The 23,706-nt window shown below is 45.0% G+C and overlaps 3 protein-coding genes across 8 annotated transcripts; 2 read left to right on the plus strand and 1 right to left on the minus strand.

The window, feature by feature from the left end:
- The first annotated feature begins 190 nt into the window (after positions 1-190).
- On the plus strand, positions 191-15,490 carry scara5 (scavenger receptor class A, member 5 (putative)). Of its 3 annotated transcripts, none has more exons than XM_088286269.1 (13): positions 191-273; positions 343-517; positions 2,487-2,605; positions 4,150-4,278; positions 8,519-8,718; positions 8,836-9,014; positions 9,100-9,226; positions 9,720-9,888; positions 10,483-10,563; positions 12,449-12,556; positions 12,754-12,810; positions 13,747-13,935; positions 14,074-15,490. In XM_088286269.1, exons 3-13 carry the CDS (start codon positions 2,494-2,496, stop codon positions 14,205-14,207), a joined length of 1,485 nt encoding a protein of 494 aa, XP_088142395.1. In that variant the 5' UTR covers positions 191-273; positions 343-517; positions 2,487-2,493; the 3' UTR covers positions 14,208-15,490. The 3 variants fall into 3 exon arrangements, with proteins under 3 accessions (XP_088142395.1, XP_088142393.1, XP_088142394.1); XM_088286267.1 differs by having other exon boundaries at positions 343-509; XM_088286268.1 differs by having other exon boundaries at positions 247-270; positions 343-509.
- Positions 15,491-16,949: 1,459 nt separating this feature from the next.
- Positions 16,950-19,372, plus strand: pbk (PDZ binding kinase). Of its 2 annotated transcripts, none has more exons than XM_088285589.1 (8): positions 16,950-17,041; positions 17,469-17,609; positions 17,680-17,819; positions 17,897-18,066; positions 18,254-18,383; positions 18,450-18,635; positions 18,849-19,050; positions 19,116-19,372. In XM_088285589.1, the coding sequence occupies exons 2-8, from the start codon at positions 17,470-17,472 to the stop codon at positions 19,123-19,125; spliced, it is 978 nt and encodes a 325-aa protein (XP_088141715.1). In that variant the 5' UTR covers positions 16,950-17,041; position 17,469; the 3' UTR covers positions 19,126-19,372. The 2 variants fall into 2 exon arrangements, with proteins under 2 accessions (XP_088141715.1, XP_088141716.1); XM_088285590.1 differs by having other exon boundaries at positions 16,969-17,038; positions 17,465-17,609.
- esco2 (establishment of sister chromatid cohesion N-acetyltransferase 2) lies at positions 19,330-23,661 on the minus strand. 3 transcript variants are annotated; one of them, XM_088285588.1, is made up of 15 exons: positions 23,288-23,661; positions 22,791-22,862; positions 22,586-22,719; positions 22,256-22,430; positions 21,716-21,959; positions 21,539-21,642; positions 21,299-21,404; positions 21,142-21,214; positions 21,021-21,063; positions 20,830-20,932; positions 20,626-20,757; positions 20,457-20,546; positions 20,156-20,299; positions 19,890-20,074; positions 19,330-19,754 (listed from the first exon to the last, which is right to left on the minus strand). In XM_088285588.1, the coding sequence occupies exons 2-15, from the start codon at positions 22,841-22,843 to the stop codon at positions 19,622-19,624; spliced, it is 1,719 nt and encodes a 572-aa protein (XP_088141714.1). In that variant the 5' UTR covers positions 22,844-22,862; positions 23,288-23,661; the 3' UTR covers positions 19,330-19,621. The 3 variants fall into 3 exon arrangements, with proteins under 3 accessions (XP_088141714.1, XP_088141712.1, XP_088141711.1); XM_088285586.1 differs by having other exon boundaries at positions 21,716-21,956; positions 22,256-22,505; positions 23,288-23,660; XM_088285585.1 differs by having other exon boundaries at positions 22,256-22,505; positions 23,288-23,658.
- Positions 23,662-23,706: the final 45 nt, after the last annotated feature.

Genomic DNA, 23,706 nt, shown 5'->3' on the forward strand with positions numbered 1-23,706 from the left:
GCGGGGCTAAACTCACTATTTTTTATCAAAATTGTATTCAACATGTTAGATAACATGAAGAGTGACGTACTCAATCCCAATCATTTATTTAAAAATACAAAAGAAATGAATAAATCAAATACAATTAGAACGAAACGACAGGTACGTAAACGCATGCATGCGCCACAGACGATCACTAGATGGCGCATGCGCACAACCTACGATGGGGTCTCTGTCCTTCCTTGAAGAACTCCAGCTGGACTTTGCTTGACTTTTTGGATCACGTGGGCCGTGGTGATGTTTTTTGTGGAACTTGCACATATTCCCCCGCTATCGTCTGACCGTCTGTTGTTGTTGTTGCAGCGGGAGGAGGAGAGAGTGTGCACGGTGCGTCCAAACGCGGCGTGTGCATGTGAAGCTGCAGGAGCTGCAACTTTTGCATTGAGCTTCAGTGGGAGGAAGGATGATCCGCATGGAGCTGTGATTTTTTTTTTCTTGTCTTTCTCCGTCCCCGGTTGACAGCTCATGAGGTGAGTGGGTAAGTTTTTTTTTGTTCAGTTTGCACCACTAAATTAGGTACAGCTGCAAGTTGAGTCAACATGAGAAACAATTCTTGAAGCTCAGTTAAATGAAAACCACTTTGTATATCAAAATGATTCATGCTCTTGTTGCACAGGTGTACCTAATAAAGTGTCCGATGAGTATATGTTAACTGTGCATTAACAAGGAATGGGCAACTCAAATGATGGAGGAGGCCACAATTGTGCACTTCTTCAGCAGATGTATGACAAAAAATGGCATTTGAAATATGTGCTGGCATTAAAATAGGGAAATTAATTAGCACTCATTAAAATGATTTTTAATTGCTAAGCATCCGGTAGGCTTGATGTTTTCATGAGAAACTAGGGTTGTCACAGTTCATAGATTGTATCATGGTTGCTCAGGTAACCACCAATCACAGCTCACCTGTTTTCTGTGTTTGGTCATGTGACATTTACAAGCTGAGCCATGATTGGAAAAATTGCATTCTTGCAAAAATCCACTGAAAAGTTTAACATGTGGTGATAATGTGACCAAAAAAAAAAACATGTTCTCGTATAATTTGGACCATTTCATTAGTCATTTGGATCAGATATCATTAAAATAAATAGCGTTCTTGCATGGTACTACAAGGACAGTTTGGAACTTTCGATTGCGCTATTTCTGTTCCTTAAAAAAACGCTCTGTATTTCTAGGTGATTCATTCTTAATTGTCAAACAGAGCGAGAGAGAAATTTCCCAGAAAGTGGTGATTCTTTACTTTCCCACCATCCTTTGCCACACACACACACACACGCACCCCCCCCCCCACACACACACACACACGTGCACACACACCTAAGCTACACGTGGTATGCAAGAACTCAAGCAGTGACTATGTGTGTGTGTGTGCGTGTCTTTTTTTTTTGTGGGGCCATCTCCTAGCAGCCTTAATCGTTTCAGTCCAACTGTCATCCTGCTTGCCTTAATGAGAAAGTCAGGACTGAGTGCTTTAAACGGCTTTTGTCCAACCCCTGCACATCTCCCACTGCGACAAATCCACTGCGGCCTCCCGGGAATTTTCGCACTCACAATTGCCGCCTTTGTCTTTATTTCCGAGTTTCGCAATTTTGCGATATTATATTTCCAGTTTGGTCGCTGTCAGACATCATCTCTTGCACGAGTTCACTTTTGAAGGACTGCTTTGATGAAAATGAGCCGAAAATTGCCCGTTCAAACCAACATTAAAGGCCCCCTGCGTCTTTTTTTTTTTTTTTTTTGTGGGTCTACTCTAAAACTGGCTAGATTTTCAAATTGTTAAGGTTTCATGTTTACGAGTGATCATAAAAGCTCTCCACCCACACGCGCAGGCGAAAACTCCCAATTTGACCCTATTGAGTGTCACGCAGCTGTCTTTCTTTACATGCTTCAAATATGTTAGCAATCAAATCAATTCCCCGCTGTCTTTGAAGAACTTCTGGAAATGACCAACACGACCCCAAAATGTCAATGGCAAACGGAAGATTTAATGTGTCTCTTCTTTAGACTTGACAGGCCAACTAAATTTTGGTCGCTAAGTGAAACGGGCTTGGGGAACTGAATTAAAAAAAATAAAAATAAAATAAATTACAAGTGACGCAACTAAGGCAATTTACTACACAATTTATTTATTTATTTATTTTTATAAAATCCAACTAAATTCTCATGAGATCTGTCTCACGTGAGACATCCGCCGCTTCTGATACACTCACACAGTATGTCTTGGCACTTGAAGTATTAACCTTCCTCATAATACATTTATTATGCATTCCGAAATTCCCCGAGATATATTTCTTTGAAGGCAAACACACGGAATGTAAGGACCAGGTTAAGCACACAAATGCGCCAGTTCGCCTCCTTCATTTTGTTTTGCTTGGAACATCTTGATCCATATTCTATATGTCTTAAATTGCTGTGTGTGTGTGTGTGTGTGTGTGTTTGCATCCCAGCCAGGAGATGGAGAACAAGGCCATGTACTTGAGTACGTACGAGGAACGGGAGAGCGCCTCCATGTATGAAGACGCCTATGAAGGCCATAACTTGTCCAAGCTCAACCTGTGCGATGAAGGTGAGGAGGAAGAGGAGGGCCCTTAAATGTTTTTTGTTTTTTTGGTGAAAAAAATAAAATAAAATGAGCATGTGATTCAGGAAGTTTGCAAGAAAATGAACCTTGGCTAAGTGCAGTTGAAAATGCAGAAGTTGCTTTGCTTCCTCTGAGCGTAAACATTTTTCTGGGTTAAATGAGGCTAAAACGAAGTCACGTCAGCTTAGCTTGGCATAAATTAAGAAGAGGGAGCGTCTACCTTCGTTCGGTCAGTCATAAACACATCAAGCTTTTTGGATTTGTGCTGACTCTCAATCTGAGGTGGCTAGCTTAGCCGAGAATAGTCGCAGAGGACGCGGTAGAATGTTAGCAGTGAGTTTTGATTAGCGTTAGAAGCCAAGGGGAGCAGTTAGCTACCTTTGTCATTAGCGCATAAAAATTTTACCTCTTTGGGCCGCACCAAAAATTCAAATCTGTTCATTCCGTGTTTTTTTTTTTGTTTTTTTAGATCACTCTCATTTTATCGTGGTTGTTATCGTAGCATTTAAAGTAGCGGCGGCATTTTCTGTCATGAACATTAAAAAACAGTCAGTATGAAAGTCTGGCATATAAAAGCAGAGGAACCAGAAGCGCTAGCTTATCTTAGCAACTCAACGGGAACATTTCGCGTAGCTCTGTCAGTCATGAATTAATTTCTTGCTTCCTGAGTCCTATTAAACGCGTCTTATCTTATCTTAAAGTCGTAAAATAGGGAGTATTACCGCAACAATGGTGCTACACTCGCTACGCTAAGATAAGCTAGCTTCTATTAGCGCCCAAACGTTTACATTAAGAGGAAGTAAAAGCACTTCTGCCTTCAAAGTGAACTTCCTGTTTATGTTTGCGTGACGACAAGTTGCAGAGTCTTCGTCCCGAATTGCGGAGCTCAACATTTTTGCTCGTCTATACATTCCGAACATGTGGCGTGCACGCACACGCACGCACACACATATTAGCGACAGCTGTGTTTGTCTTGCACCGCACGAACGTGTGTTCTTGATCATATAAGTTGAGCTCGTGCACGTGCGTGTGCATGTGCGTCGGTCACGGTTCAAATGAATTCATGATGTTACGCGTAATCGACTGTATGTGTGTGCACACCCGCAGTTTTTGCGAGATTTATATTCTTTTAATGATTCAAATTTGCCAGGGTTGTTAACAACTCTCTTCTCTGTCCTGTGTCAAATTTTGAAGACATTTTTATGATCACTTTTCACTTTATGGCACAGGAGGAACAATTAGTTGAACGTACGTACAACATGCAAAATGATCACGTTTTGTTTTTATTGAACACATGCTTCCAACCTTTGTCAAATTTGTTCCCCCAAGAACCTAATGTGATGTTTTAATCTGAACGGCATTCTTGAGCGCGGACAAGGTGTCCAAAGCAAACTCTTAACGTGTCGTTATGGAAGCCAAATGTCTCCTTGTGTTAGCTTTTCGCTTTAGCCGTTGGCGCTAAATGTCTTGGACTGACTGTTTTTTTTTTGTTTTGTTTTTTATTTTTAATCCCGCCCAACCCCGATCAGGTTCTGGAAAGCGGCGCAGGAAACAGGATCAGTGCTGCGCTCAGCTCAACTCTCTGGCGGCCATTAAGTACGCTATCGTGTCGCTCTACGTGCTCGTGCTGCTCACCATCTTCGGACTGTGCCTGGCAGGTACGGCGATAAAACACTTTAGCTTTTATGCCAAACACATACGTGATAATTACCCACACCTGGGCGGAGCGGTCCGGCCCTCCGGCCTGATTCGGGGCTGACAAATTTTAGGAATAAGGCTGGAGGGTCGAGGCCGGAATGGGACTGAGAGGGACTGACCGGCCAAAAAGGGTCACATGCCCAGCTCTGGAATTGACCTTTTTTCAAAATAAAAGCTCAAAAGGGTGCAAATGTTCGTTATCGACACAAATTAATTGAATTAATTGTCAATAATTATTTTTTCAATTCATATTAACAGTCTTTGTGTTCAATTTTAAATGCTTAAAATTAAAAAGTGGCTGAATTAGTTTAAATGAAAATGCTTTTTGCAAAATATGTTTAAAAAATTTATTGTTAATTATTTGCAATTAAGCTTTCAAGTGAGAAAAAATTAAATTATATTATATTATAAATAAGTTGAAGTAAACTAATATATTGAGTATTTATTTTCAGTGTTGTGACAACATATTAACAAAATAAATCAATCAGATCACAAAGAATCTGAAAGAAAACTGTGACGAATTTAATCATGGGAGACGTTCAACTTGCACGTTCAGCTCCATATTATATCATCAACATATTCGCCAAGTGGGATCCATTCGGGTTTTCTCCAACCTCACATTAGCCATCCACTCCCAGATGAGGATTGGATTTCTTTTATTTTTTTTATTTTTTTTGCATATGTCTGCGATCAATAAGTTTGCACATGGAAGTAGTTTCATGTCCATCTCTAGTTTCTATGCGCATGACATCAGCCCTGCCTCACAATGAAGCACACACACACACGTATACGAGGACTATAGCCGTGTGCTGCGCTTTAGCGTGGAGAACACACACGTCGGCTAAACAAGTCACGTCCAGCGTGAAGTGAAACGCTAACAATGAAGAGAGCGAAGGTTGGCCTTCAAAAGTGGGGCCACGTTTTGGAATGTATGTTACTTCATATCACTCGCACTATGTGTACATTATCATTCCTTATGTTGATTACGGTGAAGTTCCTTGGGAAAAGAAATCCTGGCTGGGTGCCTACTCTGCCTCGTAGCCTGATCTTGCGTGTGTGTGTGTGCAACTTTATGGCTTTTCACCTTTAGCGAGGGGCCTCCTTGCAAATGTTGTTAGGAGACGAGGGAAGACAAGACGATAGAGACATTGCGGATGAAGTGTGTGTGTGTGTGTGTGAATCTATTTTCTTATTTAGGACTTTTAGATGAGCTGCCTGAAGAACAAGCAATCAAAGCAGCCTTTTGTGTGCCAAGTGGCTCCAGCACTGCTCCCAGAGGGCCCCCTCTACATCCACGCTCATGTCAAAAAAAAAAAAAAGGCCCCCCCAACTTTTGTTTGCTTTCGGATTGAATTCTCACTTGACTTATTGGGTCTCGGCACCAGACCCCGCCCCCCACTCCCGCCTTAAATTGGCCCCTTCTCGTCATGTCATTTTATAGATAAGCGTAGTGTCGTGCTTGCCGTGATGGAAAGCAGACATGCCTGATAAGAGGGAGCTCTGATCAAGAGCCCCCCCACCCAACATCTTGGCGTCAAAGGTCAGCATCTCCGGCCCGCAAGTGACGCTTACTTTTGTTGTTATGGTGATCGAAAGGCAGTGGGAATGAACAGTGAAACCACAAAAGTGCATCCAAATCCGCCCCAAAGTAAATCACGGAATGTGTCAGTTACAAAAAAAAAAAAAATAATGTGTGGAGTCCAACAAATAAAAAAGCCGAGCATACCTTCCCGCCTGTCGTGAGATGATCAGATTGACGTTTATTAGGCCGGCATAGCGTACGCCCATATATGGTCATTTGGACGGCACATGCTGGTAATGGCTTTATGGGAGATTTTTTTTTTTTGGTTTGAGAGCACAGGTCATCGGGATATTATCGACGCGTGTGCTCACTTGCGTTGTGTCCAATATGAGCAGCTGGCACGCTTGCCCACGTACATGCTACATCATTTGTGACACGTCGATGCGCGGAGCCGAGCCACTTTGAAGTCCCAAAACGAGACGACAGAAGATACAAGGCGGGTCGGAGATGTGAACCAGATGTGAAAACGTGCAAGAGGGCAAATGTGCTGCCGTCACTCTGAGACACGCACACAAAAAAAATCAAATCAAATCAAAATCAAAACGACACCTCGTGAATTTCACGGCTGTTTTTTTAGTGCATTAAGTCAAATAAAAAAACTAAGATATTCGATGTGATTCGTTTCCTGATGGCAACGGGATATATTTTCATGAATCCCATTGGGGGGGGGGAAACGTTCCCAAGCAAAGCGGAAGTGGACCAGCGTTGCGATCACAAGCATGCCGACAAATACACAAACCTGAACAAACACCCCATTAAGTGCACACGCTGCACACTCCCTGCGGCTTTAAATTGACTCGGAGAACATTAAAAAACAATCAGTAATGTGTGCCGAGTTCGCCGCTCAACAAAAGTGTCTGGAGAACGTCCAAAGGTTCCGCAGAGGGAGTGCTGCATGAGTGGAAGGTGTACACACACACACACACACGCACCCCCCCCTTGACCCCGAAAGAGCATCTTTCCCTTGCTTCGTTTTTTGACATAGAGCGCCTCGTTGTCACCGTGAGTGCACGCACATCACAGTTAGAAAGACGGAAGGTCAGGAAATAAATGCGAGATTCAAAAAACAAAAAACAAAAAAAAAAAAATGACTTGCCTGCCAGCATATGGCCTAGCTGTGACCACTTTAGAGCGCCTTGTTGTCTGCTGTAAGTGTGTGCACAACAAAGGAGACCCCCCCCCCCAAAAAAAAACAGCATTAGGATAACGTTAAATTCAATTAAAGTGTTGTTCAAGCCTTGGTGGAGGTCTTCTTTCATGATACCAACACGATTGCACTTTTGCAACTCATCCTGCCAGCACAACTTCCCACACGTGCTGCAATTTCACACGCGCGTTGACGCGGTGTTGCGCTCATGCCTCCGCGCTTCGTCGTAATCGAAGCAAGCTGTGCCGCTCGCCGCCGTATCAAAGCGGCGCGATGCTGTTTGCTCTCGTCGTTGACTTGTGGTTTCGTAGTCAAAATACTTGAAAGGCAACATATGCCGTAAGTACAGTGCCGGGAAAGAAAGCGCGACACCCTGTTACATGCCTGCGAGATTACGCTCGCTAACAAAGTGGAATGTCAGAGCATGTAAATAAGTCAACGCCGTCGTGTAATTTAAATCAGATGGAGTGTGTGTGTTTAAAACCGCAGATGCCAAAATACGTCGTATAAAAATACACATTTTTCCCTATATAGAAAATCCTGTTCTTCATAAAAGCTTTCCGGACAATGCGGTGATGCCGTGTGCCACCAGGGGGCAGCATAATGAAGACGTATGGATTTAAATAAACTGCTACAATATTAGTCGTTCTTCTCTTGAGGATAAAGAATATGCGATACTGCTGTGGGATCTTAAAAATGTCGACACGGATGTTCTCGTCATTTAAATTTCGGAAATACGCGTCAAGCTGGGAGGGAAGTTGAAGGTCTGGCAGCCGTGGACGCTGATCCGTGTTTGACTGCAACACAAACACGCATGGAGGAAGGCCTTTTCAGCTGCTTAATGTTCTTTACATTTTCGTCACGTTGTTTGAGAGGGCAAGTGTGGGAAAAAAAAAAATGTGTTTTCCGTCCAAAATGCATCATGGAAGCTGAGATGTTGACGGGCCGCGACCGATAAATTCGCTTCTGCAAGTTTGCTGTTGAAATGTGACGTACGAGTCGAAAGCACGAGAAGTCCAAAGCCAAAAAGTGACGCGCTGGAGCCGCAGCTGTCCTGTTGGCTCAGCGAACAACTTGACAAATGTTCTTTTTTTTTCCAACACTGTCGCTCTTCTCTTGTGTTTGCGTGGGAATATTGAAAGCGACGACAAACCTCGCGTCTTGCTGCAAACGTGTGCAAAGACTTTGAACAATTTTTGCAGTTCGCTCGCTCGCTACGCTTCCGCCGCAAAAATGCACTTTCCCTTCGGATAAGCCGCGAACGTGACTCCTTTAGAGTGCCTCGTTGTTGGTCGTGAGTGCACGCACATCATGGAGATGCACTTTTGGACCCTGGGAGAAGTCAGATCGCTTTCGGCCAACGTCACATCTGCTCTCCATGACGCGAATTTGGCAATCCCCCCCCCTCCTCCCCCCACGTTGCTGAGAGATGTTCAACAACAGTTGCGCCGTGTTTTGTTCCCCCTCGCAGTGTCTCGCTCGCAGGCGTGGTCGCAGAGGCAGCAGGTGCTGATGGAGAACGTCACCCACATGTCGGAGCGCTCCCGGCTGCTCCAGCAGACGCTGGGCGAGACGCCCGATCCGGCCGACCTCCTGGAGAACATCTGGAAGCTGGAGAATCTCTTCCAGAACCACAGCGACAGGCTGCAGAAGCTTGAGATTCTCATCAAGGTGATTTTTTATTTATTTTTTTATTAGAATGGGAAGACCTGCTGGACCAGTTGCAAACTGCAAATCCCGCACGCAATGACGCAAGCGTTCCGTTGCTCCTTTTTGGGACGTTCGCAGAGCCTTGAGGTGGAGCTGCGGAGCATGCAAGCTCACTCCCTGCAGTCCGAAGGCTACCTGGTGCAGCTGGACGAACGGTTGTCATCGTTCAGCAGCTCCACCGGCAGGAATCTGACGGGGCTGACTGCCGAGGTGGCGCGCACCTCCACCTGGCTCCACGACCAGAACCTGCTGCTCAGGTTAGCCCAGTTAGCTTAGCGCGGCTAGCGTCACGTCAGCACACACGTTGATGACGACCGTCTGTTTTTTTTTTTTTTTTTAAAGGGAGACTTCAGGTCAGGTGACCGGGCTGAGAGACAAACTGGAGGAGGTCAACTGGACGGTCGGCGCCGTCAATCACACCGTCAGCAATGACATCAATATTCACCATTTGAAAATACACGATCTGCAGGTAAAAAAAAACAAAAAACAAAAAAACAACTGTGATGGCCATGTTTTTGCAGTCAATATTTCTCAAATAATATTTCTGAAACATGAACAGTTGAACACAACTTGCTTATTTGCCCTTCTTGACACAATTGTCGCGATACCAACGTTCATGTTTACCGTTCACTAACTTTATTTTTGATTGAATTTCAATCAAATCCGCACACATTGAGGCAAAGTCTTCTTTTGTCACGATAATTCTTCATTTAAAGCACTTTCAACACTCGTTAGCCGAAAAAAGTCTGCTAGCTTAATGCTAGCATACACTGGGAAACGCACTAGACAAGCTAGTGGCAAAATTGGAACCAAACATGGAAGCTTGTTGCCTAAAAACCTTTTTTGTCTGCATCTTTGAGTCCTCTCTGTGAAAAAAGTTGCTTTAGTTCCTTCCTTCTAATTTTGCGGCAATCTTGTGTTTCTGACTCGCGACAATCTGAATGAATTTTTTTCCCCTGTAGATTCAGATCAGCAACATCACGGAGGACACGTCCAGTCTGTGGGTGACCCACGTCCACACGGAGGCGCAACTTCGTAACGAAATGGAGATCTTGAACACCATCGCAGAGGACTTGCGTCTCAAGGACTGGGAGCACTCCTTGGCCCTGAAAAACATCAGCTTCGTAGAAGGTCAGCTGGAGCTTCTCATTCCTCATTAAAATCCTGTTGTGACAACGAGGCGCTCTAAAGCACGAGCCGGGTCCAAGTGCTGCCTGTCAAGTCAGATTTTTTTTTTCTTTTATCTTCTCTCCTTGACATGCGTGCACTCATGGCCAATAACGAGGCGCTCTTTAATACTACTTTTTTTTTTCCTTTTACGTTTTCAGCCATTTTCTTCAAACATGTAGAAGGTATTTTATTTTTTTTACATGACTTTTCATATATTAGAAACACTTAACAGGGCTGCGACTCGTAAATCTCATTTCTGGGTGGAGGAGTTGTTCAGAGCCGGGAGATATTTTCTCAGTGACGCGTGCGCGTAAGGCTGCTCGCATGCCAACATTTCAAGACTTATGTGGAATAACTCTTGGGCGCGACTGTCACCGTGCCAGGCAACCGAATGGCTTCCCGGCTCAATGTGAGCGTGACGAGCCAACCGGTGCATTATTCTGTTGATCAAAGAACACCAAATCGAGTGTCAGGCCGTTGCGGGCGTGGCTCACATACAAATGAATTTATGGGTCTTCATCAGCTTTTTTTTAATTTGTCGCCGTCTTTTTGCAGGACCTCCGGGACCAAAAGGAGAGAAGGGTGACACTGGGCCACTGGGGCACGCCGGCGCCCCCGGATTAACCGGTTTAAGAGGTTAGTGCGGCCGACTAATGTGGAAAAAAAAGTCTAATGGTGCAAAATGTAAACAGTTTGTTACGCTTTGTAAGGTTTGTTATGATTCCTTGTGGCGCTCTTCCTCTTCTTGAAATAGAAAAAAAAAAGATAATAGTCAGATTTGCAGTTTAACAAGCCCCACCAGCTAAAGTATTTGGACTTCCCCCCCTCAACAAAATGTGCTGTGATGCAATCCTTCCGCAGATGTGTTGCTATGTGTAAAAAAAAAATGAAAACAAAAATACACCAAAAATACAGGAATTTCAAGCCTTCTAAAATTCTGGAAGTCATTTCCTCTCTCGTCTTCCTTGACAATCGCACCATGTTTTTGTGGTTCAAGAAAAATAATACAGTATTCGGGTTGCAGTTTTACTCCTCCTGCCACTTGCTGGTGGGGCTGAATCTTCAAAGAATGCTGGAGAGGCGCTCGCAAAAACCCGATTTGACCTTCAAGTGTGTTTTTCACACCAGAGGATTGAGAGTGGAGTGGCATCAAAGTCCTCGCTGCTCTTTAAACACAACACAGCTGCTCCGCTGGCGTCGTCACGCCGTCTTACGGTCAAGGTGACGCCAGCGCACGCGATTACACGCTGGAAAAACACGATTTAGGACTCCAGGGGGGAGTGTGTGAAACGGTCGCTCGTCCGTCTTTGTCTCGTCCGACGTCATCCCACCGTGAAGAAAAAAAGCGTGAAAACTCATTTGGCGGCACAGTCACATGACTGCCACCACCAGTTTATTGAGGAGCTGCCGTCAATCTGATCATGGACGGATTATACTGCCCCCTGGTGGCCAAGGCACATACCCCAGAAGGAGCAGCACGTTATTGACGTGAAGAAGCAAAATGTGACAATTTCTTTACATTCATCACTTATGACAGAGTGCTTTTTTTTATTATTATTAAAAAAACAAACTAGAAAAATTTCAGTGATGACGGGAACGGATTTATTTCCTTTCCTTTCCATTTCAATTCAATTTTCAATTTGATGTCTCTGTATTGATTTTGAGCGAAGCTTCATAATCACTTTTGCGCTTTTCCAGCTGAGCCAAAACAAATCTTGTCCAGTGAGTCTATTAATACCGATAGATGTCTGTAACTTGTTGCCGAGGAGCAGCCACAACACGAGAGCGGACATGTGCTCCTCATTAGCGTGTTAGCTCGGAGTAGCTTCAGTGTGTAGTGTGTACTGTAAACACACACACACACACACACATATTCATTACAGTGGGGAAATAGATTTTATTAGCGAGAGAAGGGCGGGGGGGATAACGCTGTTTTTCCTCCACTTTTTGGCCAGGTGAAACGCTTGTCGTCCATCAGTGATGTCATGGTGGCGCGCAGGGGAATGAACCGGTTCAATTTGCCAAAACATGTTGGACAAATGTGTGCGTCCAAGTTTTGTGGGAACAGTTTTGGGGGAAGTTCCTTGTTCTGTTCCCAGAGCACAACAAACGATCCATGAAGATAAACTTGGAATAACACGATAGGCGAGCCTGCTCCACTGCACTTTTCATTTAAAAGGTATGCACACATTACAGGGCAATTAGACAACTTCGGAACAGTACAGAACATTTTGGGAGAAGAATCATCCTTTTTTTTTTTTTTAAATCCCGCTGGCGTGTCGACTGACCAGGTCGTCACGGGGCTTTTGCAAGGCGTCACAACGAGGCGCTCTAAAGTCGCTCTCCACTCCTTTCTGACCATGGCGTGCGAACACTCGCAGCTGACAATGAGGCACTCTAACGCGGCCACACCAACCGACGACCCAAACGTTTTCAGGGTCATTTTGTTCCGTCTCAACTCCGAACTCACCTTGTACGTACGGATTGCTCAAAACGTTGTTGCACATGACGTCTCTTCCAGGCTTTTCCGGAGAAAAGGGCATCCAGGGACTTCGCGGGAACAAAGGCTCCACTGGCGACGATGGCAGTCAAGGAGAAAAGGGGGAGATCGGACCGGCCGGGCCAAAAGGTCGTTTTACTATCCTTCTTGAAACCTCAACCAGTAAAAACACCTTTGGCACCAAATCTCCAAATTTGCAAGTGGCATCGAACGATAGTCCAAAATGCGGTCAAAACAAATAAGACACGAAATAACAACAACAACAAAAAAAAAGAAACTCTGCCGAAAGCAAGATGACAACGTTCACTCTTGTGTTGTGTCTCCAGGGGAACGAGGAGAACGAGGGATGAAAGGAGATAAAGGGGACAGAGGAGTAAAAACAGGTGAGGATCAATTGATTTTTTTTTTTTTTTTGGTTTATTGACTATTTAAAAAAAAAAAAAAAATCACATGATTTAGCTAGCCCACAATCCAAAAAGAAACATCGGACGTTTAGCAAATCTACCGTCAGTGCTGTCGCTCTGCTTTGCGTTAAAACTTCAAACGCATCAAAGGCAAAAGTGAGGAATCTCATCCTGTCCTCTGAAACAAAAAAAAATGTGGCGCGCATGTTTCTCCATCATCTAAACACTCTTTTTGTTGCAGCCTTTCTGCGTTTAGCGACGTTAGCATCTACACACACAACATTAGGCAACATATGGCTGCCAGGATGGCCGAGTGGTCTAAGGCGCCGCGTTCAGGACCCAGTCTCCCCCGGAGGCCTGGGTTCGAATCTCGAATTTCCCCATTGTGGGACTAATAAAGGGAATATTATTATTATTATTAGCTTAGCTTAGCTTAGCTTAATTACTATTTTCATCTCTCATTTGAATATTAGCACATTGATGTTAGCTTTTAGCGCTTTTGGAATCTATGGACGCTTGAAGTGTATTTTGCTAACATCATCTTCCGACCCGGATCATCGTCGGAGCTCGTCTTTAACAAGCTAACGTGCTAGCATTTTCAAGTTTCCTGTTTGATTTTGCATTTCGACTTCTTCCGGGTCTTGAGCCTATATCGACATTTTCATTTCTGCGTGTGAGTGAACATTTGCAGATGCAGGAATGGGAATGTTTTCATTTCAGCTGTCAGGTCCGCCAAATTAATAACAGACATCAGATGAATTGGATTTATTTTTACATCAAAGTTCTTTTGGAAAAGTAAAAAAGTTTGTTTGAAGAGTCAGGTTGAAACCGAGCCACGTTTCATTAAAAAAAATAAAATGTCCCGCACATGGGGAATTCCCCCGTCGTGTCAAATGTGGTCTTTTGTCCTCCCAGTGGAAGACACTCTGGTGCGACTGGTGAACGGGTCGGGCCCCCACGAGGGCCGCGTGGAGGTGTTTCACGAGCGGCGCTGGGGCACGGTGTGCGATGACGTGTGGGACAAGAAGGACGGCGATGTGGTGTGCAGGATGCTCGGATACCGAGGCGCCGCCGAGGTCCACAAGACGGGACGCTTCGGACAAGGTCCAAAAAAAAAAAAAAGACCGGCGCCATTTTCTAACGTGAAAAGATGACTGCAAAGTCGATTCATTGATATATATGTATATATTTGGAAAAAGCCAAATCCTAGCAGAATGTTTGCCTAATTGTGTTCCCGCTTAGGCAGCGGACTCATCTGGATGGACGATGTGGCGTGCGTGGGTTCCGAGGTCTCCATCCATGAGTGCAAGTTCTCCGGTTGGGGCAAAACCAACTGCGGCCACGTGGAAGACGCTGGCGTCACGTGTCTCGGCTAACGGAACTTTAACCCCCTCACAAAAACAATCCACTCCTTCGGACCCGGACACATCGTCGTTTTTGTTCTTGCCAAGACGAGATGGACGTCGAGACTTTCAAAGGAAAAACCTGTCTTGGAAACGCTAAAGACTTGCGATCCAGCGTGTGCCTTACTTTGAGGAGCGTGTTGAAATAGTCTCCTTTCTTATACTTGTCATTTTCCTTCGTTGTGTTCTGGCAAGGCAAGGCGTTTTTGAGGACTTAAACGTCCGCAAAAAATCACCAGATATTCCACCACTACTTCTGCGACATATACCAAACATTTCCATACTCAGAGACTCGCAGAGCTTCTTGGCAAATTCTTTAGCTTGCTGTGATATCATGACATAACACATCATGGAAGAATCTATGCAGTGAAATGTACATTAAGTCGGCCATTTTGTTTTCTGCTGTTGCGCAACCAATACCAAGACAACAGAGTTTAGTTGGGTTTTTTTCCCCCCTATTTTGTTTGGGAAGGAGTGCTCGTCGTTCGCATCGCACATGTCGGCAGTGTGTTTCTCATTAAAGCTTACTGTTTTGTTTAAAGGCGTCACATTCTGACGGAGCGAAAGTGTCGCCAAGGCTAACACGCGGCTTCCATTTTGTTTATTTTCCCTGCCCCGCTTTGTCATCACAACACGTCTCGTCTGGCGGCCGCAGGGACGCAAACAGGATATCCTCGTCTCTTCTCGGCGGATTTGCTCAGCGAGGTGAGACTCGCTCGGTTGTGGCAGTTTAGCGGCCGGCGCGCGAACAAGCTAATGCGCTAATGCAGATGGGCTAGCTTAAAACTCAACTTTGACTGAAGTGTGAAATACAATTTAGAAAAAAGGTCAAATGAAATATAATTCATAAAGAAGGAAATCTGGTGCTGCGGCGGCATGACACCAAGTGCACCTAAAGCCAAAATTTCCCAATTTCTGGCAATCTGATGATAAAAAGTGGTCATGTGATCTCCCGTTAGGAGCGATACTTGAGCCTTTTGTGGTAAAATACTTTTACGTTGTACCTTTTGAAAATAGGAAGCGCTCCTAACCACTTGAATGTTTCTTCATTTTTTAAATTTTTTTTTTACACATTCTTGGTTGCATGTCATACATGTGTTTTTTATCACGGCGCGTCAGTTGTTCAACATTTACTGGAAAGGCCACAGCGATTTAGCAACAGCCCAAATATTTGAGATGAGTATTTTTTTTTTGTACTTCTACTACTAAATGCTGCATATGCACTGCTGACATAATAAATGTGTTTAAACACGTGAGCTTGCGTCTCTCTGGCAACGTCTCCTGATTGGCAGCTCAAAGGTGCAATTACACGTATGAATGTTTCCACATGTGACGCAAACGTGGTTACATGGGACCATGTCATCAGGATTAACTTTTGTCCCAAAAAGATTGGAGTACTGTAAGAGTTCAATACAATTATAAAGCAATTTCTATGAGGAGTCCCGAGGGAAAAGCGATTTTGTACATGATACGTTTCCGTCATAAAAACTGCAAAAAAACGGAAGTTGCATTTAGTTCAGTGGTAAAAAGAACCTGCCACTATAAATTTCTCTTCATCCTTTTTTTTGCAGCTGCAGATGTGTTTGTAAGGCCAGCGACAGGTTTCTTTGATTTTCTTGCATCGCTACTGATCCTGCCTCAGTGGTGTTTTTTTTTTTTTTGTTGTTTTTTTTTTTAGCAGGTGTCACAATAAATCACCACAGGGCTGATTTTTTTTTTCTCAAGTACAATATTTTGAGCTGCTTTTTTTTTCATCCATTATGTCATCAGGCCGTGAGCAGGTGTGCACAAGGGCACATGACTTTGTCCTTTTCCTTCTTGTAACCATATTGAACAACTTAACTCATCTTTGTGTTATAAAGCGCACCGCAACATGTGCCTGCGTCGACCGCAAAACATGAGCTCATCTCCCCTTTAGGGGGAATAAAAAAGGAATGGCGAGCAAAGACGAGAAAGCGCCTGTCTTCCCCATGCAGAGCCCGTCGCATTGTCACATTCCTGCTCCTCTGCCTCAAAGGAAGAGTTCTGCCTGGGTCAAAGGTGACAAGACGGGGGACAAGCTGTGCTGTGTGAAGAAGGAGCGAAACATGGAGGTTCATGCTATTCCCTGGCATTCAGCAGACAAAATGTATTCATAAAAATACCACAATGTGCTTATTGTGTAGATAAGTTGATTGTCGGTGATTGATGACTGAATGGCTGTGTTGTCCTCCTGTGCAGCTCAAAAAGAACAAATCATTCCAACCACTGAAGACACGTGTCCAACTATTATTATTATTATTATTACTGCCAAGTCATGAAAACTAAACTAGAGGGAAGAATAACATCATAAAAATACTAAGATATTTGCATTGTTGGGCTTTGTCAGAGTTAATGAAATAATAAATGACTGTTGGCCAGACTAGGGGCTAATTTTCCAAGCTGACTTGTGATGTGGAATGTTTTTTGTTGTTGTTGTTGTTGTTTTAAATGTCTATCACGTCGTAGAAATCAAAGCACGTTACTGCCCTCTGGTGGACAAACGTTATATAGCAAATACAGCAAGCTACATAGTTGTTGTAAAAGATTTATACGATTTATAGTATTCATGTATTGCCTTTTAGAATTGTGATTACATACTATGGAAGCTGATCTGACGTTTCACATTGTAATTATACAATACAATGTTTACGTGAAGTTTTTGCAATTAGCGCATAATTTTTCCTCCGAGGCTTCCGTCACAGCTTCCGTCAACATTTTGAAAGTTCGGCGCGATCGTCTTGACACACCTCTCACCGCGTTGGTTCTCGTTCAACGCAAAAAAACAGGTAACAAAGCGTTTATTTACGAAAAAACAAGCAAAAAACCTCTTCCAACGATGGACCCTCAAACGCTTCTTCTCGTTGATCGTTGTTGTTCTAACCTTGACTTGGACCGTCGCCATTTTATTGTCGTTTCGGAGTGTTAGCTGTATTGCTAATAGCTAGCTAGCATCAGCTGTCAAGGCGTCTGCTACGTTTTGGGATGGTTTACGTCATATAAACACATGTTCCATTCTAATTTGTTTGTTATAATCTTAATGTGATCTTGAGAGCACAACTTATATCCAAAAACATAACCTCAAGAAGTCAAACATGCCAGCATTCATCATCATTTGATTCTGAGGGTGGCTTGTAACTCTAAACAAAAAGTGTTGCAGAAATTAATGAACGGATATGGATCATAGTCAATTATCCACGTGTTTGTATTCCACAGCATGGCTGAATTCACCACCCCCCGGATGTCCAGAATCAGAAGCGCCCTAAGCGGAGGAGGAAGCCCCATCAACATCCCGGCCTCTCCGTTTATGAAGAAGCTCGGCTGTGGGACAGGAGTCAGCGTCTACCTGATGGACAGGTGACAAGTGACTTTCTCGGCTTCTTAATGTCAAATCACCATTCTAATCACCTCGGCGATTTGAATCCAGAGTGGGGAAGTTCAACGCGTCGCCCTGGGCCATCAAGAAAATCAACAGCAAATGTGCCAGCAAACAGGCTGAGATCTACCAGAAGCGTCTGAATGATGAGGCAGAAGTCCTCAAAGGAATCAACCATCCCAACATTGTTGGTGAGAGCAGTTCCAGTCATTCACACCATTTATCCAATGTGTCCTTACGTGACTGAATGTTGCGTGTGAACTCGCAGGTTTCCGAGCATTGGCCACGGCTAAAGACGGCTCCAAGTGTCTGGCCATGGAGTTCGGAGGAGAACGCTCGCTCAATGACCTCATCGAGAAGCGCAGAGAAGACGGTCTTGTGGCCTTTCCCGCCGCCGACATTGAAAAAGTGGCGCTTCACGTGGCCCGTGGACTGCAGGTATAAAACATGTTGACGAGTGTTCATTTCTCGGTGGAAGTCGTGTGAGTTCAAGGTGTTATCGGGACACCGGTTTTCTTAGTTGCTCGCACCCGCTCGAGATTTGGTCGCATCTTTTGCTCGGAATTACGTCCACAAAGAAGTTCCGAGCGACCGATCTCAACGTGACTCCGTGCCGTGTGTGCAGTATCTTCACAATGAGAAAAAACTGCTGCACGGCGACATGAAGTCTTGCAACGTGGTCATCAAGGGCAACTTTGATGGCGTCAAGATCTGCGACGTGGGCGTGTCCCTCCAGCTGGACGAGAACATGACAGGTAGCGCAACAATGCGCGCTTTCACTTGCAGCACAAAGAGACTTGTGTGTTTTTTTTGTGCGTCAGTGTCTGACCCAGAAGCCGAGTACGTCGGCACGGAGCCGTGGAATCCCAAAGAGGTGCTCGAGGGGGGCGACATCACAGACAAGGCTGACATCTTCGCCTACGGCCTGACCTTGTGGGAGATGATGGCGCTGGCCATGCCTCACGTGGACCTGCTGGACCATGACGAGGACGAGGATGAGGACAAAGGTGAGATGCTTTGGGAGACGATGGGGCAAGATGAAAGAGGCTGATGAGGTGAAGCAGCTTGTGGCTCAGTGCTATCAATTGCATGTTTACGCAGTAAACAAAAATCAAACTCTTATTCACTTAGTTTTTCTCTTTTATTTATAATATTGCTATGATAAATTTGGATAATAGTTCTCAAACAAGAAGTCCACACCCCCAATGTTCCTCTTTCAGACGAGTCGATGGAGGCGAGCTTCGACGAGGACGCCTACTACTCGCGGTTGGGCACGCGGCCGCCGCTGGACGCCGAGAAGCTTGGCCCGTCCTACAGGAGGATGCTGGAGCTCTTCTACGTGTGCACTGAGGAGGACGCCAAGAGGAGACCCTCGGCCGCGCAGATCGTGCAGGCGCTGGAGGGCGACGCCCAGCTCGGCCGGTGAGGTTGGAGCCTCCTCGTGACGTCACTTGTAAATGTTTATTTGTGCCCGTTTGTTTTTCTAGTTCACAGTAAACACGTTTGCCTGCCACTTAGTGGATACGCTGTCGAAACGTGAGCTGTAGCCCCGACAAATCTACGCTTGATTCAAAAACTCAGCTTTGATTGACAATCAGAGAGCAATTTGTCTAAATGTTCATTGAATTAATTGAAAATGTTTCCAAAGATTAACTGGTTGCCACGTAGGCTACACGTGCGTTATATACTAATGAAATGAAGTTCACGGGATTAGAACTGTTTATTAAAATTTATGACAGCAGAATCCTCTCGCAAAACACTTTTTTCCTCTCAAAATGACGGGAAAACTCTTGTGAAGAGTTTTTTTTATCAGCCTTAACGCTTAAAAAACACTTCCGACAAATAAAAACATCAACTGGAAGTAATTTCCATATAAACATCTGCGATAAAACTACAGCAAATATACAACACTCAGCTGAAAAAACAACTGTCCATATTATTTAAACCGACTCTGTCAGAGTCGTTCCCAGGCAACGTTTAACGTGCGTTCACTTCAGGCGATGAAGTTGTAGACGAGGAACGTGGGCGTGCCGCAGTACGCCGTCGCAAACCGTTTGCCGTCCGGCGTCGGGTCGGAGAAGGCGATTTCCTCCTTTGTCAGGTGACTGCCGTACACGAAGGTGCTCCTGGAGCGGAAGCAAAAGTCGTCAGAAGAATTGAATATTCGATTTTTCAACGTCTGTTTTTAAATGCGATGACTCATTTGAAACGTCCCCGGTTAATGAACGGGTCGCCACCGAGTCGCCAAAATGGCCGCCTACCTGACGGTGTCCAGCATGCGACGGGCGACGCCCTGGCGCCGCGCCAGGCTGAAGACCCACACGCGACTAACTCCGCACAGCGCCTTCTCCGGCGCCGTGGAGCAGCACCATGCCCGGTGCCGGTCCATGAAGTCGTCTTTGGTCATGTCCTTGTGCCGATCCGGCTGCTCCAGCACTCGGAAGGCCTACGGGAGACGACAAGGTTGGAGGTCTTCATTGTCTTTTTGGACGCGAGCGAAAACGATCCAACGTGTCCAAGCGCTTACCTGCCGAATGGATTCCGCCACCAGGCAGCCCACCACCATCCGATCGGTGTTGACAAACAAATAAGTCTTGGCCTGCGAGGGTCTGCTGAGCGCCACCTGCTGGAAGCCCAACTCGTTGTCTGCGATGCGACGCACCTCGTCCGCCTGAGCAACAAATCTCTTCATAGTGCGTGCCGTTTGAAAACGGGTCCACCGCATTCACTCATTTACTGCCATTGACGGCTAAAGACGTCAAAGATCCATTTTTTATTTACTGAATGAAGCAAACTTTGTTTCGTGGCGGACCCGAGTGTGAACGTACTTTTTTGACGGCATACTTGGGATCGTCCGGCATGACCAGGATGATCTTGCCGTCCCAGAACTCGCCCACCACCCTTTCCTTCTTCCAACCCTAGAAGAAAAAAAAAAAGCAGTCTTGACTAGTTGTCTTGCGTGGACAAATGGACGTGGTGCTCCTCCGACATGATTACCCCAAACTTGATGGAGTCCAGGAGGCACTGGTGGAACTGCTCGTGTTGGAAGTTGTCCTCCGGGTTGTCTGCGCTGTAGACCATCCCGCATGAGCCGCAGGTGGCGGCGCCAAACTGCTTCTGGCCTGCGTCCTGGTGAAGGGGGAAAATCAATCGAGTGACCACACGGTGACGGGATATATTGTCAAACGGGAGCCAACGTACGATGACGAGCTGGTCGTCGTCATGCTTCTTCCTCCTGCGGGCGGGTCGCTGCTCTTTGGCGGACGATGACGGCTGAGGCGTGCCAGCGGCGACGCGCTTTGAACTTCGCGACACAGCAGACATGTTGGATGAGCACGAAAACAAAAATGCAAATTCAAGCCAGACATTCCAAGAAAGAATTCCCGTCCTACCGCTTGGAAGCGGATCCAAAGATGGGATACACAGCCGTCGATTCTGGATGGGGAAGAACACATTTGGGGTTCATGATGCGTGTCAAAAGTATTGCGAAAAATATTTTGGTTCATCGAGTGCCTTTGGGCGGTGCGGAGGCAGGACTGCCGGGACGTTCGTCTCCGAGGTCACAGACAGGCTTGGCGCTGTCATCCTGCTCAGAACAAGTCGGTAAAAATAAATGAAAAAAAAGAAATTTCTGATCAATTTGGACACATTTAATGCTATGCTCAGCGACCTGAGAACTGAAAGATGACATCTGTGATGTTCGAATGGGAGTCCTTGTCAGCACAATTTTCAGCTCCTTTGTGATTAGGTAATTCTTGGCCAGGATTTTAGGGGATCTGGGGAGGAAAAAAATGAACAAATAAATATAGAGTGAGAGAACTATTCTGAATATTTGACGAACATTCCCAGGCTTGTTATGTTGTGCAGGTGTTCCTAGTGGCCCCAAAAAAAAAAAAAAAAAAAAAAGAACCTCAGCTCCTTCTGTAGCAAGTCGCTCTCACGGTCAAACAATTCCTTCGAGTTAAACTTTGTCCCGGGCACATCAGCTTTGTTGCCCACAGGCTGGAGGACAGTCTGAGGGCCCCAAAAAAAAAAAATCAACACGTGTCCTGTTCGAAATCGAAATTCATGTTGTGTCCGTCGTTACCTGAACGCGATTTTTCTGTGATTGGTTTCTCTCGGGGAGGGCGGCCGCCACCTGACTCTTGGACTTGTCGGTTTTGCCGGCAGCTTTGGCCTTGGCGGCGGGCGCCTTCTTGTACATGGACGAAGGCTTCTTGGATGTGCTGAAGAAGGCGGCGCCCACAAAAATCTTGGCTTTGGGCTTCTTCATGCCGCTGAAGGTCATGGTGATGATCTTCTTGGGCTCGGACATCTTGTCGTTGGCACTGCTGGAGTCAAAAGAAAAACAAATCCACGTTATACAACTTCAATTTAAAAGGCTTGGTGAGTGACGTGGGTGTCAACGAATAAGAGTGAAAATGGGATTACTGTAAAAAAAAAAAAAAAAAAGTCCCCTTTCAAGGCCCTGTTAGATAAATTTGGATTTTAATAATAAAAGCATAACTTGCTTACTTTGATCCTATTCAAGGTTCTTATTTTCACTTCTGTGACAGCGAGATGAGATGGTGGCAGTTAAAAACCATTAAATAAAATCAGCGTCTCGTGTCCAACCTCTTGCACAAACCTGCTCCAATTTGTCTTGGACAGCTTGATGGTCTTGGTGGTCTCAGTGTAGTTTCTGACGCTCGAACCCGCCGCCGCCTTGGCCTGCTTGCCTTTCGTCGCCTCCTTTTTTTTCTTCTCCACCTTTTTGACCTGGCCCGGAGGCGGAGGAAGAGAATCCTTCACTGCCTTCCTCTCTAGAGGTGTGAGATAGACACTCTTTTTCGGCCCGTAGAATGAACTCGTCATCATTGCCGGCTTTTGAGGAAAGCCTGAAGAGAATCATGGATTGAACCGTTGTACAAATATATATGATTGCTCCAAGTTCCTCCTTCCTCCGACGCATCGATACCTGCTGCTTTACGAGGAGAGTTCCTCGGCGATGGCCGGTTTTGTTTATTGAAACCCTCATCCGCATCCAGCTTCTTCCTGGGAGATCTCCTCTTGACGGGGGACGCCTCGCTCTCACTCCTTTTGGCCAGGTCACTGCAAGGTGAAACAAATGCATCAAATCCAGCACAAACTGCGTCTCCACAAAATGCTTTGAAAATGCTCACTTGTGTGAATCCACATCGGGCAACTTTCTCTTCCGCGTGCTCATGGGCATCATTTTTCTCCCAACCTTTTGCCTGCATATGGACAAATGAGCAGTATAGTCGAAGTCTCTGTTATTTGTCATGAGGAGCACACAGTCATTGAACATAGGGAGAGGAAGACAAAGATCGGACATTTTAAGACATTCTGTCGTCGGAAAAAAAAACATTTGTTGGTTTTAACAAGTTTACCCGCGAAAAGACATTGCTTTATTACACGTTGCAAATTTGGAACGATTATTGGCGGGTTTATTCGAGATAGTAAAATGTACCGTCGCTCTCCCATGCAGAGCTTTTGAAACACTTAAACTGATTTCAATTAAACCAAAAAAACTAATTAGCCCTCACATTAGATATTATAAGGTTAAACAATCTAACAAATGAACTTCAATGCGTCGAAGTGAGCTAGCTTGCTAAAAGACGACGATCTCAAAGGACGAAAGCAACATGGGACATCTTACCTAAAACGCCTTTTCGGTGGAGGATGAAATAATCGAACTTTTGGTGATGGAAATGTGAATAAATAAGAGAAAAACTTTGCGACACCGGTGATTCTTCTTGCCCGCCTATCCTCTAAGTGCTTGGAATCAAAGTGCGCGCCAGATCAAACAGGAAGTGGGACTTCGTGTGGATCACCACAATAAAATATTCACTTGCTTATTTGGAAACTTAAACGACGAGAACGACAATTAAGCTTATTTTTTAAATATAATTTTAATCGTCTTTTAAAGCACACGAGAAGTCTGAAAACTCAACGCTACGTTTAATCTTGAGGATAAGCTTGTGAATGAGGAACATATACTCGCGTTTAGGGGGGCTTGTCAGATAATTTCCGGGGTTAATCTTCCAAAAGCGCTCAGGCGCTTTATCTGAAAAAAGA

This window comes from Idiotropiscis lumnitzeri, chromosome 21, assembly GCF_059441095.1.
Source record: "Idiotropiscis lumnitzeri isolate Australia: NSW breed Sydney's pygmy pipehorse chromosome 21, RoL_Ilum_1.0, whole genome shotgun sequence".
NCBI classification, from domain to species: domain Eukaryota; kingdom Metazoa; phylum Chordata; class Actinopteri; order Syngnathiformes; family Syngnathidae; genus Idiotropiscis; species Idiotropiscis lumnitzeri.